We start from the raw sequence: 21,381 nt of genomic DNA, 5'->3' as shown, positions 1-21,381 counted from the left end.
CTTTGATCCCCCAACCCAGCTCAAACTTTCCCCTCTCTAGCTTATCCCATCAGCTTCCCCCAACTTCAAGTGTGGTCTGACATGCCCCCTCTTTCCACGCAGCCAGTCCCATTCCCCTCTCCTGCTCAGATACACCCACTCAGCTCTGTGTTCAGCAGGGGCCTGGTTGTTAACTGGGATCAAGGCTTTTTTTTTTTTTTTTCCCCCTCCCTCTCCCAGAGTTGTGCTGATGGACTGCACTGGCTGGCAGTCTTATGCTGACAAGCCAAGCTTTGAGGATTGCACTTCACTTTAGGAGGAGAGGGGTCAGTTAGAGCAGAACTGGGAGTCAGGACTCCTGGGGTTCCATTCTTAGGAGTGGGGTCCAATGGCTTAGAGAAGAGTTGGGACTGCACCATTCTCTGCCAAAACATGTGACCTAGGGAAAATTAGGGAAGCAAGACACCTGCGTTCTGTGGTAGGAGAAGTGATAAGTGCCCTAGCACTCCAAACACAGTTGCAACATAGAGCTGGATGCTTCTCAACAGTTTCCCAACTTCCAGTGGCCAACAGTGGTGTGGGAACATAAGAACTGCAAAACCAAATCAGCCCAGTGAATCAGTCTTCTCACCAGTGCTTCCTGCTTCAGAGGAAGGTTCAAGTCACCCTGCTGTCCTGCCTGCAGGACACATTCCCCCACTGAACACCTGTCAGCATTCTGCTCCCATTCATTTCCCTCATACGTTCTTGCCACCTGCTTGATTAGCCCCCGAATGAACTGAAATCCTTCCTGAACCTTTGGCCTGTAATGGAATCATGTGGCCCTGAGTTCCACTGCCTAACTGTGTTTTCACTATGTGCTGCTCAGTGGGGCAGAGGAAAATTCATAGGGAGGCTCCCTTTTCCCTTTGTGTTCCAATAGCTGCTCTCTGTCCTTCTGTGGTTTAATAAAGGGATGGCCCTCCCCTGGGGCCAGGCACTGTAGCCCCCCCCGGCTTGAGCTAGGGTGCCCTGTTGTGCTGGGTGCTACACAAACCATAACTCAGATCAGGGCCCCTGTGGTACTAGGTGCTTCAAATACAAAGTGAGAGAGAGTCCCTACTGGGAAGGGCGTACACACTGCTCACAGCAGTGTGGGTGTGTTACTCTAAAGCAATCCCAGGGACTCGGCAGGTGCCTGAGCTGCCATTGGGCCCTGATGCAAAGGACTTCCTGCCCAAGACAGACACAATGCAGAGCCCTGGAGCTGTTGAGCAAACAGTGCTCAGCGGCTGAGAGGAAGTGAAGTGTGGGGGGGAGGGAAACGCCCAGGGCTAGAGCAACGGGCTGGACTGATTTGACAGGAGGCACGCTGGGGAGGGAGACAGAGCCCAGGCTGGATCCCTATCAGTGCTAGATGAGCTAACAGCTCCGGGAGCTTCGGACAGAGCCCACGCCAGGATCGGTAAGGGGCTGGCTGCGCGGTGGTGGCTGGGGGTGGAAGGTTCTGCTTTACAGTGTCGTGGCAGGTCCCACTCCATCTGTCCTGCCCCACCAATTTGCCACGTGCCCTTATGCACAATCCTTCACTGAAGTGGAAGAGGGGACCCCATTTTGGATGGAGGTTGAGGATGGGCTGCATGGAGGTGTGATCTAGTTAGATGCATGGCACTTCCTACCAAGCTATAGGAGAATTCCTCCTGGGCAGCTGAAAGGATGGGGGGAGGCTGTCCCTGGGGCCAGGCTTCACTCTTCATATGCCTGGTTCTATACCCTACTTCCGGGGCTCCTGGCATTTACCGAGCTGCTGATTTGTATTAGCCCTTGTGGTCTTCAGCTGTGAGCTAGGGCTCAGGGGTAAACTGTGATTGTATATCAACCTGGGGGATGGAAAGTCAGGATCCCTGGGTTCTGTCCCCAGCTCTGGTTGGGGAGTGAGAACTATTGAGTTGGGAAGGATTGGTGGTGTGTCCCCCGACCCACTATGGTCAGCAATGGGCCCAGGAGTCCTGATTCACAGCCCTCCCTGCTCTAACCCACTTGACCCCACTTCCCTCCCAGTGTTGGGGATGGAACCCGTGAGTCCTGACCCTGGCTCTCTGGTCTGGTCAGCTGTTTGCAGGACAGACTTCCAGGGGCCCACCCAGCACCACCTCTCTCCTGCTGGGACTGGGATTCCCTGGCTCCCATCTCGCCTGTGATCCTGTGCCCTGCAGCCCCTGAACACAACACTGGGCCAGCCTAGCGCTGCTGTATGGGAGCAGTGGTCCAGCTATTTCTGCCTCCACCCTATGCTTTGGGGGAAGGCAAATCCTCTCCCTCCCTGCAATGGGCAGGGGCGGGAAGTGTCCCTTGCTGAACTGTGAAGTCGTTCTCACCCCTCCATCCCCTTGTACCACCCCAGCGCTACTGACCTACAGAGCGGGAAAGGGACAAGCTGCCCCCCCCCATCCTTGTTACGCTGACAATTGAAGCTGGGGATAGAACCCAGGAGTCCTGACTGCCAGCCCCCTAGTCTAACCCCCTAGACCCTGCTCCCTTTCCAGAGGAGCGCACAGAACTCCGGTGTCCTGTCTCCCTCCTGACCCTTGCGCTGCACTCGTTCCAGGGCTCGCCATGGCTGGGCTGAAGACAGCGAGTGGGGATTACATCGATGCCTCCTGGGAGCTGAGAGTGGCTGTGGAGGAGCTGGGGCCCGAGGCTGAGCCCCTCACCCTGCGAGTCACCGGGGATGTACACATTGGGGGCATCATGCTGCAGATTGTGGATAAGATCAGTGAGTGTGGGGTCCCCCCTGCTGCTGTGGGTTACATGGAGGGGTGTCCTCTTCCATCCCCTCCCCACTTTACACACTTCTCCCCACAATGGGTGAGCCCCTGCGTGGATGGTGGGGTTCTGTCCCTTTAATTTCCCTGCTGCACTTCCCCCTCTAGTAGCCAGTAGATGCTGGATTCCCAGCATCACGCATCTTAGCATCAGAGGGGGTTCCCCAACCCTTTACCCTAGGGCACCTCAAATTCCCTCTCCTCCCCCCCCCCAGCCCAGAGCCGGGAACGGAACCCAGGAGTCCTCTTCCAGCCCCCTGCTCTAACCTCTAGACCCCCACTTCCTGCTGTTCCTGCCAGTCTCTCACATGATGCAGGCTGAGTCATGGCCCTGATGCAGGGAAGCGACTCCCAATCGCCCAGTTCCACCCTCAGTTCCTGTCTCTCCCCTCCTACTCTGTGCAAGATTGGGGTCTGGCTGGAGCACTGCCTCCTACCCCCTTGATTACCCCAGAATTGCCCTCTGTGTCAGGGAAACAGGCACCTGCCATCTGTGGGCATGGGGGCTACCCAGGGGGTGGGCCAACCCTGGAACGCCTGTCTGGGCTCTAATCTGCCCAGTTGTCTGTTCTTTAGGTGTTAGTGATCCATTGGTCAGTCCCACACGTCCCCCTCCATCCGTCTGTCTGTCCCCAAGTGCTTCCCTCTGTCCTGTACTCCCCTACAGTGTTTGCCCACATCTCCCTACTCCCCTCGGTACCAGCGAGGGAGGGGCCTGGGGCCTGGTGGGAGGGGGCACCCAGGGACCAATGCAACAGGAAGTGTCTCTTTATCTGCCCAGGACACGAGGTGGGCCTGTGCCATGTCTTCCTGTGGCCAGTCTATGTGGTATGGGGACCTTCCCCTGGCAGTGCCAGATAGCAGCTGTAGCTGCTGCTGGAGACTGTGAGGCCCATACCCTGGATGGAAGCTGATAAGGGGCCAGCTAGCCAGAGCCTATGGCTATAAATAGCCTTCAGGGCTCAGGAGTCTATTCCTGGCTCTGGTGGTTGGGGGGGGGGAGGTTAGTGGCTTAGAGAAAGGTGGGCTGGGAATTGGGACACCTGGGTTCTCTCCCAACTCCAGGAAGAGAATGGGGCCTAGTGGTTAGCATGGGGAAGCCAGGACCCTGCCCCAGTAGCCATGGCTCTGGTTTAGAAGTCTGTAGTTGTATTGCGTGTGTGTGGCTTGCACAGTTCAGCTCCTGGGGTTGCAGCATCTTCCTTATACTGGGAGCTACCTCCTCTATCCCACCCTGAGGCGGCACTGGCTACATCTCAGCGCTGGGCGAGGGGTCCCCCCATAAACAGGCCCCATGCCAGAGGTGGCTGCATCTCAGTGCCAGACAAGGGGTCCCTGTGCAAACTACTGTGCTCTGCCCCCAGAGGTGAAGCAGAACTGGTCAGACCATGCACTCTGGTGGGAGCAGAAGAAACTCTGGCTGCTCAAGACCAACTGGACCCTGGATAAGTACGGGCTGCAGGCAGATGCCCGTCTCCGGTACACACCTCAGCACAAGCCTGTGCGGCTGCAGCTGCCCAACCGGCGGATGATCCGCGTCCACGCCAGCTTCTCTGAGCCCGTCTTCCGTGCTGTGGCTGGCATCTGCCGGGTGCTGAGTGAGTGCCCGGGTGGGGATGGGGCATAGACGGGCCAGGGTGGAGAAGGATGCTGGGGGTAGACATCGAGGGTGAGTATCAGGGAGGGGCAGGAGTTGTGGAGGAGGGAAAGGCAAAGGGTGCAGAGGGGTAGGGGGTTTGGAGGTGTGGGGCAGGGGACAGTGCTTAAAGTGGTCTGGAAAAAGTGCATGGGGAGTCGTGACAAATTAGTGACATCACATCTACCTAGCACCTGGGGCTCTTCTCCCCTGGCTGCCCCTTCCCAGGTGGGGAGTAGGAGCATAGATGGGCCAGTGTCTGGGGTGAGGAGGTGACCCAGGGAGCGGTAAGGGGAGGAGCAGGGGTTGGGGAGGTGTGCAGGGGGCACAAAGGGGTGAGGGGAGCAAAAGTAGGGAGAAAAGCCTGGGTGGGCTCGGGGAGGAGGGATGGGGCTTTTGGGGGAGAGGGGCAGGGGGCCCAGACAGATGGAATAAGGGGAAGATGGGGGAAGGCCCCCTTACTGGGGAGCTCCCTCACCCCGTGTCCCCTCCCCTCAGGTATCCGGCATGCCGAGGAGCTGTCACTGCTGCGGGCGCCTGAGGAGAAGGACAAGAAGAAGCGGAAGGGGCCGGTGCTGGGGACAGAGGAGGATTTTGACCTCAGCGGGGTGGTGCTGCCAGCCAGTGAGTGTGGGCGAAGGGGGTGGGCAGGGGCATGTGAGTGTGCTTCCCTGCGAGTGCTGGGGTGAGCGTGCGTGTGAGTGCATGTGAGAGCACCCCTGTGTGCTTGTGCCAGAAGGTACGTGCACTAGTGAGCACAAGCAGTGGTGTGAGAGCCTGCCCTACTGTGTGTGCACCTGGCAGCAGGCATCTGCCTGGGCGCCGCTAACCCCCCCTTGTGCACAGAGCAGAAGCCCTCCCTTTCCCTGCAGGTGCGGAGCAGCAGCCGTTCCGGGGGATGCCGGCCCATTTCTCGGACAGCCCCACCACCGAGGCCTGTTACCGGATGCTGTCAGTGAGCTGGACTGGCCTGAGCCCCGAGCACGTGCTGAAGATGCCTCGGCCCAGCAACCTCATGGAGAAGGCCCAGATCAACAGCCGGTGAGAGGAGAGAGGGGGGCTGCAGGCTGGGCTTGAGGGGCACCGGGAGAGCTGCGGCTGCTGGCTCTATGCCTGGGGGCAGCACCACAGCTGGGTCCCGTCATGGATTTCCAGGGCAATCTGTACCCCCAGCCTTTATACCGTCACCTCTAACGGCGCCCGGGCAGGCCGGGCCATGGAGTTAGGATGAGTCCCGCAACTCCAGCACATCTAGGCGGGGCCCTGGACTCCAGACTCCCATGTCTCTCTATATCTCCCCAGAGGTTCCTCTGCGTTGATTGCCCTGAAGTGACCCAGTGCAGCCTGTTCAGAGCAAGCCAGTGTTTACCAGTCCCCTGGGACCCAGCGTCGTAGCATCCTTAGCACAGCATGGAAAGCCAGGCTCAGCCTGGAGTCCATGCTGGCAGCCACCTGCCCCGTTCCCTAGGCTCCTGCCAGTCTCCCCTGTTTTCTGGCTGGGGTCTCACTCCTAGACCAGGGTGGAGTGTTACCCTTAGTATCCAAGAGTGAACCCTCCCTCCCCCATCGCTGCTGAGCCCTTGGGGGCACCCCACAGTGGGCAGACCTTCCGTCCTTACAGCGACAGGGCACGGGGAGAGCCAACCCTGACTTGCCTTATGAGTGCTATATGGGCAGCCCAGTTCCTAGCCCAGGCCTGACTGGCAGAGCTTCCCGCAACCCCTGCCGGGGGATGCAGCTTCTACCCACATGGGAGTGGTTCCACCAGCTGAGCTCTCCCCAGCTATGGTGGCCAAAGCCCTTCCATGCTGGGATCAGAGCATCTGCACGAGGGTTCACGCTCTGCGGCGACACTGCCCTCTCCCTCCCCAGCCCACAGAGCTCTGCCGGGCTAAGTGTGGGCCAGGCTGAAGCCGCCTCCTGTCCCCTGATCTCCAGCTGCCTGGTGCTGGTCACACATGTTCAGCCTCCCTTGGCTGGCCAGCGGGGGTCTCAGTGTCGCTTCAGGGCTCCCTGCCTAGGGACAGTTCTTGATGGTGCATTCCCACCCCCAGATAGAGACCTGCAGCCATCTCATCTACCCTGCCCTAGAGAGGAAGGTGTAACCCCTTCCCACCCAGGGGGTGGCAATCCCAAGTGGGTGGGGAAACTGAGTCACACCTGTTCTTACTAATATGACAATTCCCGTGTTCCCCTCCAGGTGGCTGAGCTCCTCGCGGTCACTGATGCAGCAGGACGTGCGGGAGAACGAGCAGCTCTGGCTGCGGTTCAAATATTACAGCTTCTTTGACCTGGAGCCCAAGGTGGGACCCCTGTGTGCCTCCCTCCCCTCCAACCCTTCTCCCCTGGGGTCTCCTGTCCATCCTTCACTCCCCAAATATAGCCAGCCTGTCCTGGCTACTCCAACCCCTACCACACCCCATCATCTCTCCCCAGACTTTCCCTTCCCCCCTCAAACCTACACTGACTTCTTGGATCTGGAGCCCAGGACCCCTCCTTCCCTCCACCCCAACCCAACTCTCCTCCAGACCCCTGTCCCACCCCCTCCCCACTCCTCCCCCTTAATTTCCCCCATTGACCCCCTAACCCCCACCCACCTTTCCTGTCCCCCATGCTGCAGTACGACGCAGTGCGCATCACCCAGCTGTACGAGCAGGCACGCTGGGCCGTGCTGCTGGAGGAGACCGAAAGCACCGAGGAGGAGATGATGGTCTTCGCTGCGCTGCAGGTACTGGACCTGCGCCCCCCACCCCCAGCTAGGCCAGGATCCACCTCCCCCTGCTGGGCTGGAATCCACCCCCACCTACCAGGGATTCCCCCACAGCCATCCCCTTCCCTCCCTCACATGAAGCACTCGCAACTGGCCAGGATCCATCCCCTCCCCGGCCATGGAACACCCCCGCCTACCCCACAATCAGGCTGGGATCTACCTTCCCTAGTGCTCACCCAGTGGGGCCAGGAGTAACCATCCCTGGAGCCCTCCCACCCGCCTGGGCTGGGATCCATCTGCCCCCGCCTTTGTCCCCCAAGCACTCCCACCTAGTAGGGATCTAGCCCCTCCCCGCTACAGAGTACCCTTACCCAATATATTTCCACATCCCACCCCCAGCTGGGCTGGGGTCTGTCTTCCCCAGAGCTCACCCAGTGGGGCCAGGACTAACTACATCTGGAGCTCTCCCACCCAGGTGAACAAGGATCCATCCTGCCAGGTCAAGCCAGTGGCCAATCCCATGTGGGGGCTATCTGGGTGGGTGGGGCGGTGAAGATCTCCCTCCCCTTTCTTCCCAACTAACCGGCCTCCCCCTGCCCTCCAGTATCACATCAACAAGCTCTCACTGAGTGCTGACCCCACGGAGCCAGCCAGGGAGCAAGGCCTGGATGACCTGGACTCAGCCCTGTCCAACCTCCAGGTCAAGCTGGAGGGGGGGACATCAACCTCGGACATGCTGGTAAGGGGCGGATGTGAGGGGCACCAGCAGCGCTGTGGGGGGATCCAGGGTTGGAATATCAGGAGGCGGCAGGATTGAGGGGCATCGGGGGGCCGGACTGGAGTAGCAGGGGGTGACTGTGTCTTGATCTCCTGACAGGAAAATCTCACCGCCATCCCTGAGCTGAAGGATTATCTCCGGATATTCAGGTGAGCTTCAGACTCTCATCCTCACTTTGGGGGTGGGGGCTGAGAGTCAGGATTCCTGGGTTCTACCCCTGCTCTGGGAGCAACGTGGGGTCTAGTGCTCACAGTGCCAATAACATGCCTGACCCCATCCCCCAAGCTATCCTGTTGCACCCGTCCCATGTCACAGCTCAGGGCCCTAGGGGGACTGTGTGTATCTCCCACATCTGGGGGGTGTCCAACTGTGCCCCCTCCACCTTGGCATTGATGCCCCCCTCCACAGGCCCCGCAAGCTGACGCTGAAGGGCTACAAGCAGTACTGGGTAATGTTCAAAGAGACCTCCATCTCCTACTACAAGAGCCGTGAGGAGGCCCTGGGTGAGCCTGTACAGCAGCTCAGTCTCAAGGGTGAGTACGGTATCCCCTCTCCCTGGCATCTCTTCTCCCCACACCCTCCCAGATCAGACAGATGGGCTCATCCAGCCCGCTGTGTCCCAGCTCGCACAAAGTCTGCTGCTTCAGAGAACTGAACATAAGCCTTCCCTCAACACTGAGCTCCCCTCACCAGGCAATGCTGGGCGGGATTCCCATCATGTATATTCCAACTGCAGCATGAAGGTGTCTTGCTGTCCGCGCTCAGGGTGCAGGGGAATCCCTTTCACATCCTCTCTGTTCCAACCTCCTGGGCCCTTTGCACGCCAGTAGCAGGGAGTTCCACAGTTAACTGAAAGTAAAAGGACAGGATTTTCTTTGCTGGCCCCTGCCATTCACAGCCAGTCAATGGTCTCTGGCATCAACTAACAGCCAGATCTAATCTCCCTGAAGCCTTGGCCTCCTTAAAACTCCTGTGGCAAGTAGTTCCATAGGTCAACACAGAGGTGAGAGATTGTCCCCCAGCCCCATGGGATTTTGAGGTATTTTTGCAGACACAATAAAGCATTTTAATTACCAATTATGCTGCATTCCACTCCCCCTGCCACCAATTTCAGGCTGTGAGGTGGTACCGGATGTCAACGTCTCAAGCCAAAAGTTCTGCATCAAACTGCTGGTGCCCTCTCCGGAGGGGATGAGCGAGGTGTACCTGCGCTGTGAGGACGTAAGTTGTGGGACAGCAGTGGGATCAGACTGTGGGGTGGGTTATACCCTAGGGACTCACACTGGGGGATGCATTTGGGTTGTACCATGTAGGAAGAGAGTTGTGGGGAGTGAAAGGGCAGTGGGATTACACCATAAAGGGTGGGCTGCAGTGGGGCTATACTGGGGGAAGGGGCTGTGAATTGGTGGGTGAATGGGATTATCTTCTAGAAAGGGGCTGCAGGGTCTGGCTACTAAGATGCATTGCAGCGGTGGTCCCAGCCGGGGGTCTTTAGTGCCTCCCCCTCCTTTAACTCCCTCCCTTCCCTTCCTCCTCCTCCTCCCCCCCTGCAGGAGCAACAGTATGCCCGCTGGATGGCAGGGTGCCGGCTGGCAGCCAAAGGCCGGACCATGGCAGACAGCACGTATCAGTCTGAGGTGCAGAACATCCTATCCTTCCTGCAGCTGCAGAGAGCCAGTCCTGACGCGCCCGTGGCCCCCGATGCCGAAGCCATAGGCACCCAGTGGCTGGTGTCCCCGCGCTACCAGAAGAAATTCAAGCCCAAACAAGTAGGTGGGGGTTGGGGCAGCAACCCCTACTGAGCTCCATGCCCCACTCCCTGAAGCACAGCACGCCTGGCCCCAGGATGGAGTCAACACTGACTGCAAGAGGAGATGCCCCCTGTAGCACAGCTCCCCCTAGTGCTGCACTTGGGTAATGGGGCCAGGACTGCAAGGGCAGAGCACCACTACTGAGCCCCCGACCCTGCTCCTTGCAGCACAGTGCCCTGCACTGAGCCCCCCGCCCTGCCCTGCCCCCTACAGCACAGCACCCCCTGCTGCTGCACTTGGGTAATGGGGCCAGCAATGACTGTGATGGGAGCACCCCCCCCCAACCTCCCAGGAGGTCTCCCATCCAAGCAGTGATCAGGCCTGGAACACACTGGAACACTGACCCATGTCTCCTGCTCACAGTTAACCCCGCGCATCCTGGAGGCCCATCAGAATGTGGCCCAGCTCTCACTCACCGAGGCCAAGATGAGGTTTATCCAGGCCTGGCAATCACTGCCTGATTTCGGCATCTCCTACTTTGTGGTCAGGTGAGGCACCCCTCCCCACAGAGCCAAGGGTAGAACCCAGGAGTCCTGACCCCCCCCCCCCCCCGCTCTAACCACTGGACCCCCCTTCACACTTCTACAGAGTCAGGGATAGAACCCAGAAGTCCCGAAGCCCAGCCCTTCCACTCCAGCCCCAACCCATTCAACCTCACTCCTCTCCCCGCTCAGCTAGGGATAGAAACCAGGAATCCTGACCCCCAGCCCCTCCTGCTCCAATCCATTGACTGCCACCCCCAAACTGCAATACAACCCAGGAGTCCTGACCCCCAGCCCCTCCATGCTCCACAGGTTCAAGGGCAGTAGGAAGGATGAGATCCTGGGCATCGCCAATAATCGTCTGATCCGAATTGACCTGGGCGTGGGAGACATGGTGAAAACCTGGCGGTATAGCAACATGCGCCAGTGGAATGTCAACTGGGACATCCGTCAGGTCAGTGCAGGGAAGGGGCTGCTGGGGCCTATAAAGAGCAATGCCAAGCCATCATGGAGTCTGGCACAGGGAGAGGGGGTGTAGGGGAATGCCCTAGGAGACACAATTGTATTGGGTCTTCTCCTCTCCAGTGCCCATGCATGGTGGAGATGGGCTCCAGGACTCCTGGAGTCTCTTGCCTGGCTCTGGGAGGCAAGTGGGGTCTACAGAATCACAGAAATGTAGGGCTGGAAGGGACCTTGAGAGGTCACCAAGTCCTGCCCACTGCGCTGAGGCAGGACTAATAAACCGCCACCATTCCTACAAGTGTTTGTTGAACCTGTTCTTAAAAACCTCCAGTGATGAGGATTCCACAACCTCCCTTGGAAGCCTGTCACAGAGCTTATCTACCCTTAGTCAGAAAGTTTTTCCCTAATGTCTGACCTGAGTCTCCCTTGCTGAAGATTAAGGACGACTGCTTATCCTGCCTTCAGGGGCCATGGAGAACAATTAATCCCCATTCTCTTTATAGCAGCCCTTAACATATTGGAAAACTGTTAGCAGGTCCCCTCAGTCTTTTCTCATAACTAAACAAGCCCAGTGTTTTTAACCTTCCCTCCTAGATCAGGGTTTCTAAACCTTTTATCATTTTTGTAGCTCTGCTCTGGACTCTCTCCAGTTTGTTCCCATCTTTCCTGAAATGTGGTGCCCAGAACTGGGCACAGTACTGCAGCCAAGGCCTCCCCCGCGCCAAGCAGAGAAGGACAGTTATTTCCCATATCTTACATGCAACACTCTTGCACCACCCCAGAATAATATTAACCATTTCTGCAGCTGCTGACACTCACATTCAGTTTGTGAGCCACTGTAATCCTTGCATCCTTTTCAGCAACATTGCCACGTAATCAGTTCTTTCTCATTTTGTAATTGTGCATTTGATTTTTTTTTTCTGAAGAGTAGTACATTGCACTTGCCTTTATTGAATTTCATCTTGTTGATTTCAGACCAATTTCTCTAACTTGTCAAGGTGATTTTTAATTCTAAGCTTGTCCTCCAAAGTACTTGCAATCCCTCCCAGTTTGGTGTCATCTGCAAATTTTATAAGCATATTCTCCACTCTGTTATCCAAGTCATTAATGAACATATTGAATAGTACTGGAGCCAGGACTGACCCCTGGAGGGCCCCACTAGATACATCCTCCCAGTTCAACTGTGAATGATTGATAACTACTCTGAGGACAGTCTTTCAACCAGTTGTGTACCCACCTTATAGTAATTTTATTTAGACCACATTTCCCTAGTTTGCTTATGAGAGTGTCATGTGGGACTATGGCCCATCTACTAGGCCAGTAATCCTGTCCACAAAGGAAATCAAGTGAGTTTGGCATGATTTGTTCTTGACAAATCCATGCTGGCTATTTCTTCTAACCCTATTATCTTGTAACTGATTCTAAGAATATAAGAACTGCCCTACTAGGTCAAGCCCTAATCTATCTTGCCCAGTATCCTGGGCAACAGTGGCCCATATCAGAGCTTCAGCCAGAGTGTACAGAACACGGGAGGCATGGAGTGATCCACCTGGCTAGTGGCGATCAGAGGTTTAGGGTCACCCCAAGCATGAGGTTATGTCCCTGGTCATATTGGCAAATAGTCATTGATGGACCTATCCAGCACTAACTTATCCAGTTCTTTTTGGAACCCAGTTATACTTTTTGCCCATCACAAGATCCCATAGCAATGACTTCCACAGGTTAGTTGTGGATTGTGTGAAAAAGAACTTCCTCTTGGTTGTATTAAATCTGCTGCCTATTAATTTCATCCGGCGACCCCTGGTTTTTGTATTGTGGAAAAAGGTAAATAACGCTTTCCTATTCACTTTTTCCATACCATTCATGATTTTATAGACCTTTATCTCTCACACACCCTTAGTTGTCTCTTTTCTAAGCTGAGCAGCCCTAATCTTTAGTCTTTCCTTGTATGGAAGCCATTCCATACCCTTAATCATCACACCAGACTGGTGAGCCATGACTTCTCTTCACAAAAGCTATATTGACTCTTCCTCAATAAAGTGTATTTATCTCTGTGTCTGATAATTGTGTTCTTTTCTACAGTTTCTACCAATTTGCCTGGTACTGAAGTTAGGTTTACTGGCCTGTAATTGCCAGGATTGCCTCTGGAGCCTTTTTAAAAATTTGCTATTTCATTAGCTATCCTCTAGTCATCTGCTACAGAGGCTGATTTCAGCAATAGGTTAAATACTACAGTTCTGCAATTTCATATCTGACTTCCTTCAAACTTTTGGGTGAAGACCATCTGGTCCTGGTGACTTAATATTGTTTAGTTTTAGTAATATGTGCCAAAACCACCTCTATTGACACATCTATGTGGGACGATACTTCCGATTAGTCACCCAAAAAGAATAGCTCTGATATGGGTACCTCCCCTATATCTTCTGTTGCAAAGACCCATGCAAAGAATCCATTTAGCTTCTCTGTGATTGCCTTGTCTTCTTTGAGTGCTTCTTTAACACCTTGGTTGTCTAGTGGCCCCACTGATTGTCTGACATGCTTCCTGCTTCTGATGTACTTAAGAAAATTCTTATTGTTAGTTTTTGCATCTTTAGCAAGTTAGTTCTCAAATTCTTTTTTGGCCTGTCTTATGACACTTCTACATTTTACTTGCCAGAGTTTGTGCCCCTTCTTATTTTCCTCATTAGAATTTGACTTCCACATTTTAAAGGAAAGGAGAACTTGTGGCACCTTAGAGACTAACAAATTTATTTGAGCATCCGATGAAGTGAGCTGTAGATCACAAAAGCTTATGCTCAAATAAATTTGTTAGTCCCTAAGGTGCCACAAGTACTCCTTTTCTTTTGCGAATACAGACTAACATGGCTGCTACTCTGAAACCTGACATTTTAAAGGGTGACTTTTCCCCTCCAATACGCTGTTGCTTAGCCATGTCTCTTTTGGTTTGGGGTATACATTTAGTCTGAGCCTCTATTATGGTATTTTTAAGTAGTCTCTATGCTGACTGCAAGCCGCACTGTACCCCCGTGACTGTTCTTTTTAATTTCCATCTAACAAACATCCTCATTCTTGTGTTGTTTCCCTTTTTAAAGTTAAATGTAACCATGGGGGGGGGGGGGTTGGGTTGGTATTTTCCCCCCTACAAGGATGCTAAATTTAATTACATTATGGTCACTTTTACCGAGCAGTTCAGCAATAGTTACTTCTGGGATCACACATCCTGTGCTCCACTTCAGACTAAATCAAGAATTGTCTCTCCCCTTGTGGGTTACAAGACTAGCTGCACCAGGAAGCAGTCATTTACGTGTGTCATCTCTGCATCCCTATTCTGAGGTGACATTTACCCAGTCAGTATGATAGTTGAAATCACACATTATTACTGTGATTTCTGGTTTTGTAGCCTCTGTAACCTCCATTAGCATTTCACAATCACAGTCAGTCTCGTGGTCAGTATATCCTACTGCTATCCTCTTATTATTCAAGCTTGGAATTTCTACTGATAGAGATTTTACAGTAGTTTGATTCATTTAAGGTTTTCACCTTTTTGATTTTTCTTTTTATAAACATGTAGTGTCACCTAACCCCCACCAGCGTGACCTACTGTCACTCCTATATATTGCATACCTTGGTATTACCATGTCCCATTTATTAGCCTCATTTCACAAAGTTTCAGTAATGTCTATTTTATACCAATATCCTCATTTAATGCCAGGCACTCTAGTTCACCCATCTTAGTATTTAGACTTCTAGCATTAGTATATAAGCCCTTGTACATTTTGTCAATATTTAGTCACTTGCCTTCATGTGTTATGTTTAAATGAGATTCGTATGTTTGATCATTGCTTCCTAGCTCCTATCTGTACTTTACCAACTTCTTTCCTATCCTCTATCTTAGGATATCGAGTCTGCCCTTGAATTAATTCATCCCTAAGGGATGTCTCTGCCGAGCTGTGCGTGCCTTCATACCTGTCAGCTTTCTTCCAGCTTTTGGTTTAAAAACTCCTCTACAACCTTCTTAATTTTACATGCCAGCTATCTGGTTCCATTTTGGTTAAGGTGGAGTCCATCCTCCCCCGGTACAGGCTACTTCTTCCCCAAAAGGTTCCCCAGTTTCTAACAACACTAAAAAGTGGGAGCCAGGACTCCTGTGTTCTCTTCCCCAACCAGCCCCTCACTACTGTCCTCTCTCCCAGGTGGCGATTGAGTTTGATGAGCACATCAATGTGGCATTCAGCTGTGTGTCGGCCAGGTGCAATATCGTGCACGAGTACATCGGGGGGTACATCTTCCTGTCCACCCGCTCCACCGACAAGGGCCGGGGCCTCGATGAGGAGCTTTTCTACAAGCTGACAGGGGGCCACGAGGCCCTGTGAGCACTCAGCACTGTTCCTATCCCCTGCTGGGTACCAGGGGGCAGCAGGGACCAACATTAGCCCCGCCAACAGGGAGGGAGCAGCCCTCACCCACCCATCCCAACCACCTATCCCCAACATACCGACCCAACCCAGTCCCCTACCCCCATTCCCTCCTACCCACAACACAGCCCACCAATCCCTACACACACATTCCCAAGCCACTCCCCCCATGCTCCACAACCCCAGTCTCCACTTTTCCATACACACTCAGCTAACCAACCCAGCCAGCCCAACACTTGCTACTCCTCAAATTACCTACACACCATGACAACACCACCCTGCAATGGCCTACACAACCCCAGCCCAAGCCACCCCTTGATCCACCCATCCCTTCTCGTGCTCCCTGCCACCCCAGCACTCCTGCATGTGCTCTATGGGAGGGGGAGTACAGGTCCCCAGCCAGCACGCCTTACCCCAGCGGTGGGCGGGGGGAGCACGCGGGGAAGCAAGGCAAGCAAATCCAGAAGAGAGATGGTTAAAGAGCCTGCAGCAGATGGAACAATAGGGATTTTATTTTGCACTGCTCTCTCCTGCCTGATTCTCCTCCATGCCATGGCCCTGGACCCTGTGAGAGTCACTCGAGGGGTAGCAAACGCCCTGAAAGAGAGAAGGATTCAGAAATGGGTTGGCAGAATTTGGCTTTCCTGAACCTGCCGGCCCTTGCCAAGTATGCCAGGGAATAACAGGACCCTCCATCGGCTCATGGGCACTTCTCTGCCACTCCCTGGGAACGGATCAAAACCAGAGCTACTTGGATTCTGCCACGAGCTGCCAGCCGGGCACGTCAACTGGGACTGCAAACACAGAGTAATAAACCAAGCTCTCACCATGTCGAGCAGGTCCGTGACTCTGTGGAAGGGTTCTACAGTGACTCCCCGGACTCCAGGGTTCTATCCCCAGCGTGGGAAGGGGAGTGGAAATTAGTGGGTTAGAGCAGAGGTAGTGGGAGTCAGGACCGCTAGGTCCTCCGCCCCACTTGCAATATGACCTTGGACAAGTCCCTTCCCCTCTTTCTAGTGGGTGGGGGTAATGGAGAGGTCAGAGACTGTCCCACCCCCAGTGCCAAGCCATCCCCCCTTTTTTCCCCCCCAAGAAGGTAGGAGGCAGGGTGGGAGAGACCCTTACTGTCAGGCCGGAGCTGCAGGACTCTCTGGAAGTACCGGGGAGGCAAGAGGCCTTCAGCATCACCCGGTGTGAGGATGACACCATTAGCTGAGCGATAGAACTGGATCCCATCTGCATGGGGAAGCAATGCACAGGCACAGGGCCATTGGAACCAGGACATCTGGGTTCTATCCTCCACTCAGGGTGGGGACTGGGATTGAGTGGTTAGAGGAGGGGGCTGGGACCCAGGATTCCTGGGTTCTGCTGCTGAGAAGGTGCCTCAGTTGGAAGGGCTGAGGAACCTTCTTTGTTTCCACCGGAGACTGCCCTCCCCGTCCCCTTACTCACCTACCAGTGCCTGGGGCCCATCAATCACTATAGCCACATCACAGTCCTGCCTCATCCCTGTGGATCAATAGTCAAAGAGGTGGTCAAAAGCAGGCTATGGGGAGCAACTCCCAGACCCACCCACATCCCCCCAGCTGACTGTGCTTTGTACACAGAGCCACCAGCGTCCCTCAGGACCACAGCCCTCCACCCCCAAAGACAGCTCCCCATTACTGCACCAGGGACAGGGGGGCAGGACTCCTAGATTCTCTCCCCAGTACAGCATGCACACTCACCGCTGAGGACATGTCCATCCCCGGGCAGCCCAGGTGCTAGGTGGATATGGTTGCGCCCCATGCGGGAAAGGCCCCCTCGGCAGATGGCCGGCCAGTGCCGCAGGTAAGTGCCATGGGCTATGGTCTGGGGTAGGGCTGTGGGCTCCAGCAGTGGGATCAGCTCTAGCTCTGACACCTGCTGGTGAGGGAATGGAGGGATATCACAATGGAGCTTCTGGCCTAGAGTCCCTTTTTGTGCTTTCCTTAGCCCTCATCAGCCTCTCGGCATCCCTCCAGCCCCCATTCTCTTGCCCCTTCTTATGTCCCAGGTGCCCCTGCCCCCCATTCCCTGAAGCAAGGATCTTGTCCTGCCCCCTGACTCCTCCTAATCCTGGGAGAGTGATTATCCTGCTCTGACCCATCCCCCGCACTCTGGGCCCCAGGTTGTAGAATTTCCCCTGCCCGCACCACTCAATTGCCCCCCGCCACTTCCCCAGAAGAGGGATCCCTCTCTGCTGCCCATCACCCCTCCCCCAGCACCTGCAGTGAGTGCCCCTGGTTGGCGCGGATCTGCAAGCGCCCATCACTAGGGTGGGGGCGCAGGGCAAAGCGGCGCTTCTCGTTAGTCTCCACAACGTGTCGCACATCAGCCACAGAGACCCCCCCAAAGCGGGGCAGGCTCAGCAGGGCAGCCACGTCTAGGAACCCATCTGGGGAGGGGAGATAGATGAGATCAGCTAGGCCGAGACCTGCCCCCTCCCCACACCCTGATGGGCTAAACCGAGACCTGTTCCCCTTGCTTGCCCTGCCCCACCCCCAAACCCTGATGGGCTAGGCCGAGGCCTGGCATCCCTACCCTCCTTGTCCTCTCCCATCCTCCATGATAGGCTAGGCAGAGACCTGCCCCCTTCCCACATCCCAACGGGCTAGGCAGAGACCTGTCCCCCTCGCTCACCCTGCCCCATCCCCCCCTCGATGGGCTAGGCCAAGACCTGACCCCCTGGCTTGCCCTGCCCACATTCCAAACCCCTCATTCAACCTGTCACATCCTCCCCATCCCCATAATCAGCGAGGGTTAGACCTGCCCCCTGCATGCCCTACCTCATCCTCCCTCCTTGCACAACACCCCGCCCCCCTTGTACACCATTGTTCCTCCAACCAGCAAGGGCGAGATCTGCCCCTCCTCGCATGCCCTATCCCATTCCCGCACAACTGGCTAGGCCAAGATCTAAACCCCCTTTGCACCCCCAACTAGTGCAGCCGAGACTGACACCCCCTTGCAGCTCCTACTCATCCCTCCAACCTCCACCGGTAAGGCCTAGACCTAACCTGTCCTCACATACTCTAACCTGTCCTCACATGCTCTAACCCATCCCTCCCCTGACTGGCAAGGCCAAGACCTGATCTACCCCATCTCCCACCCCCCTAGACCAACTATGCCAAGATCTGTCTAACTCTATCATCTCCCTATGCAATCCACTGGGGGTGACTGAGGGACAAGACCAGTTTGGCCTCCACATGATGCCCTAACCCTTACCACACCCCTCAGGCTCTCCTCAGATCCAACCCAGGGTACTAAGGGGCTGAAGAACCCAGGTGTCCTGGGGCAGTGCCCATCCATGGGCCCTCCAGCAGAGGGCAGGCCAGTTTATGTCAGCACACCCCTGCCCCCAGTAACCTGTGAGGGGGAACACCCTCTGGAGCAAGGGGCTGGGCTGTTTAGTGCAATGAGTCTGTGGATAGCAGGCCCAGCCCTAGTCCCCTTCTCTGTGCTCTCTCTCCCACCACCTCCCTAGGAGCAGGGAGCACATGCATCAATACCAAGTGCCCCCCATAATGACCCCCTGACCTTTCAGGCCCCAGGGGCAGGTAGGAGAGCCAGGGGCAGCCACAGGCCAGGGATCCCATGTCAGCATGGCGGGTTGTACCTAAGCAGAGGGTCCCCTGTCTCAGTCCTTTCTGCTGGGGTTCAGTAGCTCTCTCTTTATGGGAGAGGTGCTGTTCTGAAGCCTGCCTGCAAGGCCAGGGGGAGCAAATGCATGGGAGTATGGGTGCACTTACCAGCACCCATCTCCAGCCCCAGCTGGGCTGCTCCATGACGCAAAACATAGGACAAGGCTTTGGACAGACGGACATCTGGATTCTGAAAGAGATGGGGGACAGAGAATGGAGGAAGTGGTGAGGGCTCATCCCCGAGGGAACCCCCGCCTCCCCCCCCCCCACACACCACTACCAGCCTCAGTAGAAAGGGCTGAATGAGCCACTGGGAGCTAGGACTCCTGCGTTCTATTTCCGACCTCTGGTAGAGGAGAGAGGTTTAATGGGTTAGAGTAGGGGGGCTGGGAGCCAGGACTCCTGGGTTCTAGTCCCAACTCACCCCTAGAGAGGGGTTCCTGTCAGCTCTTGCCACCCCCACCCAACCACGCTTGAACTGGAGGGGAGAACCCCTGCAAGAAGTCTGGCCATGGAGACAGGTGTCACCAGCTCAGCCATGGGAGGAGATTGACTGGGGTTTAGAGTCTGGGTCAGGGGAAATCATGACTAGCTCTAACCTGGTCCTGGTGCCTCTTTCGACTCCCAGACTTCCGGCTCCCTCTCCCAGGAGCCCTAGGGAGGGGCTGCTGAGATTCTGCTCCCCCTGGATCCATGCTAGTCGCTCCCACCCTGCTCCTGGGCTCTGTACAGCCTCAGCCTCCCTAGAATGCCTAAAAGCAGTTACCCTGATCCCAGAGCCCCTGCCCACCAATCCCACTCTCCTGCCCCCTCTCCCCACCAATCCCACTGCCCTGTCTCCCTCCCCCAGGACCCCCTCACAACCAATCCCACTCTCCCACCAGCAATCTGACTCCCCAGCTCTCTCGCTCCCCTCCTCCTCTGTCTCAGCGCTCCCTTGCCGGGGGCAGTCACCCAGTCCCAGACCAGATCAGACTGCCAGTCTCCCAGTAACCACAGCTGCAAACTTGAACTCAACTGCTCCAGCCCCACCCACCAAGCATCATGGGCAAGGTCGTGGCCTGGAGGCCGAGCTTTTGGGCCGCAAAGGCTTCTGGGAGTTGTAGTCTTTCAGGTAGGACTGGTCAGCCGTGGGCACCCAACTAGCCTGGTATTCCAGCTCCTACATGCCCCAGGGGCACTTGTTGTGGGCGGGGGGAGACTCCCCCTACTGGGAAAAGGTGGAATAATCTGGGGGGGCAGGGGTTCTTGGAAGCAGGGTTCATCCTCCACCGCTGCCTCTGACTGTCTGTCTAGGCCCAGGCCCACCTATCTGAGTCAGACAGGGCGCATGGAGTAATAGCTCTTATTAGACCTACTTCCCAAGCTTTCACAGGGCTCTTCTTCAGGTCACTCTCTCCACCTGCCTGCCTATCCCCATCTATCCATCCGCCCCCTTCCCTCTCTACTCTGGGCTGAGTCCAGACCCTGCAGCAGGCCCAGCACTGCTGCCTGGCCACACATGGTGGCGCCCCACACCCGCTCTGCAGGCAGCTCCAGCTCTGGCTGCCAACTGCTGGGTCTCCTGTTTGCAAAGGGGGTTTGAAGGGCCACAGCCCTGCTACAGAAGGAATCGTCCCAGATGCCAGCCCCACCCTAAGCCAGGGCAATGGGAGATGGGGAAGGGCAGGAAAAGAGGGTGTTATGGGGGGTAAATGAGGAAAAAATGGGGTGAAATTAAGAACAGGTAAACTGAGGCTAAGGATGAGGTACCCCACACTGTGCAATCCACTCTCTGGGTAGGAGCTAGGAGTCAGGTCTCCTGGGTTCTATCCTCAGCACGGGGCAGGGAGTGGGGTCTAGGGGTTAAAGTTGGGGTTGGGGGCAGGGGCTGAGGGTAGCTGAGGCCATGACAGCAGCCCCTGGCCAGCAGGAGGTGACTCAGTGAGTCAGACTGGCTTGTGGCAGCACCCTGTGCTTCTAGAGTCACCTTTCACCTCCTTGAAGCACAGAGCCCTTTCCGCAGCACCACCCTCTGATATGGACAGCTGTGGGAGGCCCTGACTCCCGCACCCTTGACCTAGTTCATTCCACCAGCCAAGGCAGTTGCAAAGAATATGATGATGATGATGATAAAGTTTACTATCAGCTCTGGGTAGGGAGGGAATCCTAGTGGTTACAGCAGCGGGGCTGGGCATCAGGACGTGTAGATTCTATTCCTGATTTTACCGCCTCACTGTGTGACATCAGGCACATCCATCACCTTATCCGTGCCTCAGTTTCCCCCAGGGTTGGGGCACGGCAGATTAATGCAATTTATGGGGAGAAGGCCAAGAGGACTCAGGACAGATGGGGTTGGTGGGAAGTATCCATCCATAGTCCCACAGGGGCGATCCTAGGCTGGGATGGCGTGAGAGAAGGCTGCATCTCAAAGCTTTAGGCGTTCCCTCCACTCAGCTCCGATTATCCAGCTTATTGGCAACTTGAATACAATTAATCATCTGGGATTCCAGGCCTCACCATCAAACTAGCCATTCACCCCTCCTTGAGCCGATTAGGGGCTGAGCTGCCCTCGGGCCGGCCGAGACCAGGATTAATGTCTCCAGGGCCCCTATGGCTGACGCCTCCAGACATGAATGGGATGTCCATAGGTATGCAGGGCCAAC

The 21,381-nt window shown here is 55.6% G+C and overlaps 2 protein-coding genes across 6 annotated transcripts; one reads left to right on the top strand and one right to left on the bottom strand.

The window, feature by feature from the left end:
- Positions 1-1,292: 1,292 nt before the first annotated feature.
- FERMT3 (FERM domain containing kindlin 3) lies at positions 1,293-15,906 on the top strand. Its single transcript, XM_077821705.1, has 15 exons — positions 1,293-1,423; positions 2,567-2,734; positions 4,148-4,381; positions 4,918-5,043; positions 5,292-5,460; positions 6,620-6,722; positions 7,040-7,147; positions 7,734-7,868; positions 8,007-8,056; positions 8,316-8,440; positions 9,022-9,128; positions 9,461-9,676; positions 10,082-10,206; positions 10,513-10,654; positions 14,856-15,906. Exons 2-15 carry the CDS (start codon positions 2,575-2,577, stop codon positions 15,033-15,035), a joined length of 1,980 nt encoding a protein of 659 aa, XP_077677831.1. The 5' UTR covers positions 1,293-1,423; positions 2,567-2,574; the 3' UTR covers positions 15,036-15,906.
- On the bottom strand, positions 15,553-20,420 carry TRPT1 (tRNA phosphotransferase 1). Of its 5 annotated transcripts, none has more exons than XM_077821710.1 (7): positions 19,618-20,420; positions 18,845-18,926; positions 17,324-17,493; positions 16,805-16,982; positions 16,534-16,586; positions 16,203-16,313; positions 15,553-15,674 (listed from the first exon to the last, which is right to left on the bottom strand). In XM_077821710.1, the coding sequence occupies exons 2-7, from the start codon at positions 18,852-18,854 to the stop codon at positions 15,588-15,590; spliced, it is 609 nt and encodes a 202-aa protein (XP_077677836.1). In that variant the 5' UTR covers positions 18,855-18,926; positions 19,618-20,420; the 3' UTR covers positions 15,553-15,587. The 5 variants fall into 5 exon arrangements, with proteins under 5 accessions (XP_077677836.1, XP_077677834.1, XP_077677832.1 ...); XM_077821708.1 differs by lacking the exon at positions 19,618-20,420 and adding an exon at positions 19,336-19,537 and having other exon boundaries at positions 16,530-16,586; XM_077821706.1 differs by lacking the exon at positions 19,618-20,420 and adding an exon at positions 19,336-19,537.
- Positions 20,421-21,381: the final 961 nt, after the last annotated feature.

This window comes from Eretmochelys imbricata, chromosome 7 (genome assembly GCF_965152235.1).
Source record: "Eretmochelys imbricata isolate rEreImb1 chromosome 7, rEreImb1.hap1, whole genome shotgun sequence".
Taxonomy (NCBI): domain Eukaryota; kingdom Metazoa; phylum Chordata; order Testudines; family Cheloniidae; genus Eretmochelys; species Eretmochelys imbricata.
Note: the sequence above shows the minus strand (reverse complement) of the source record. Positions and strands in the feature narration are given on the sequence as shown.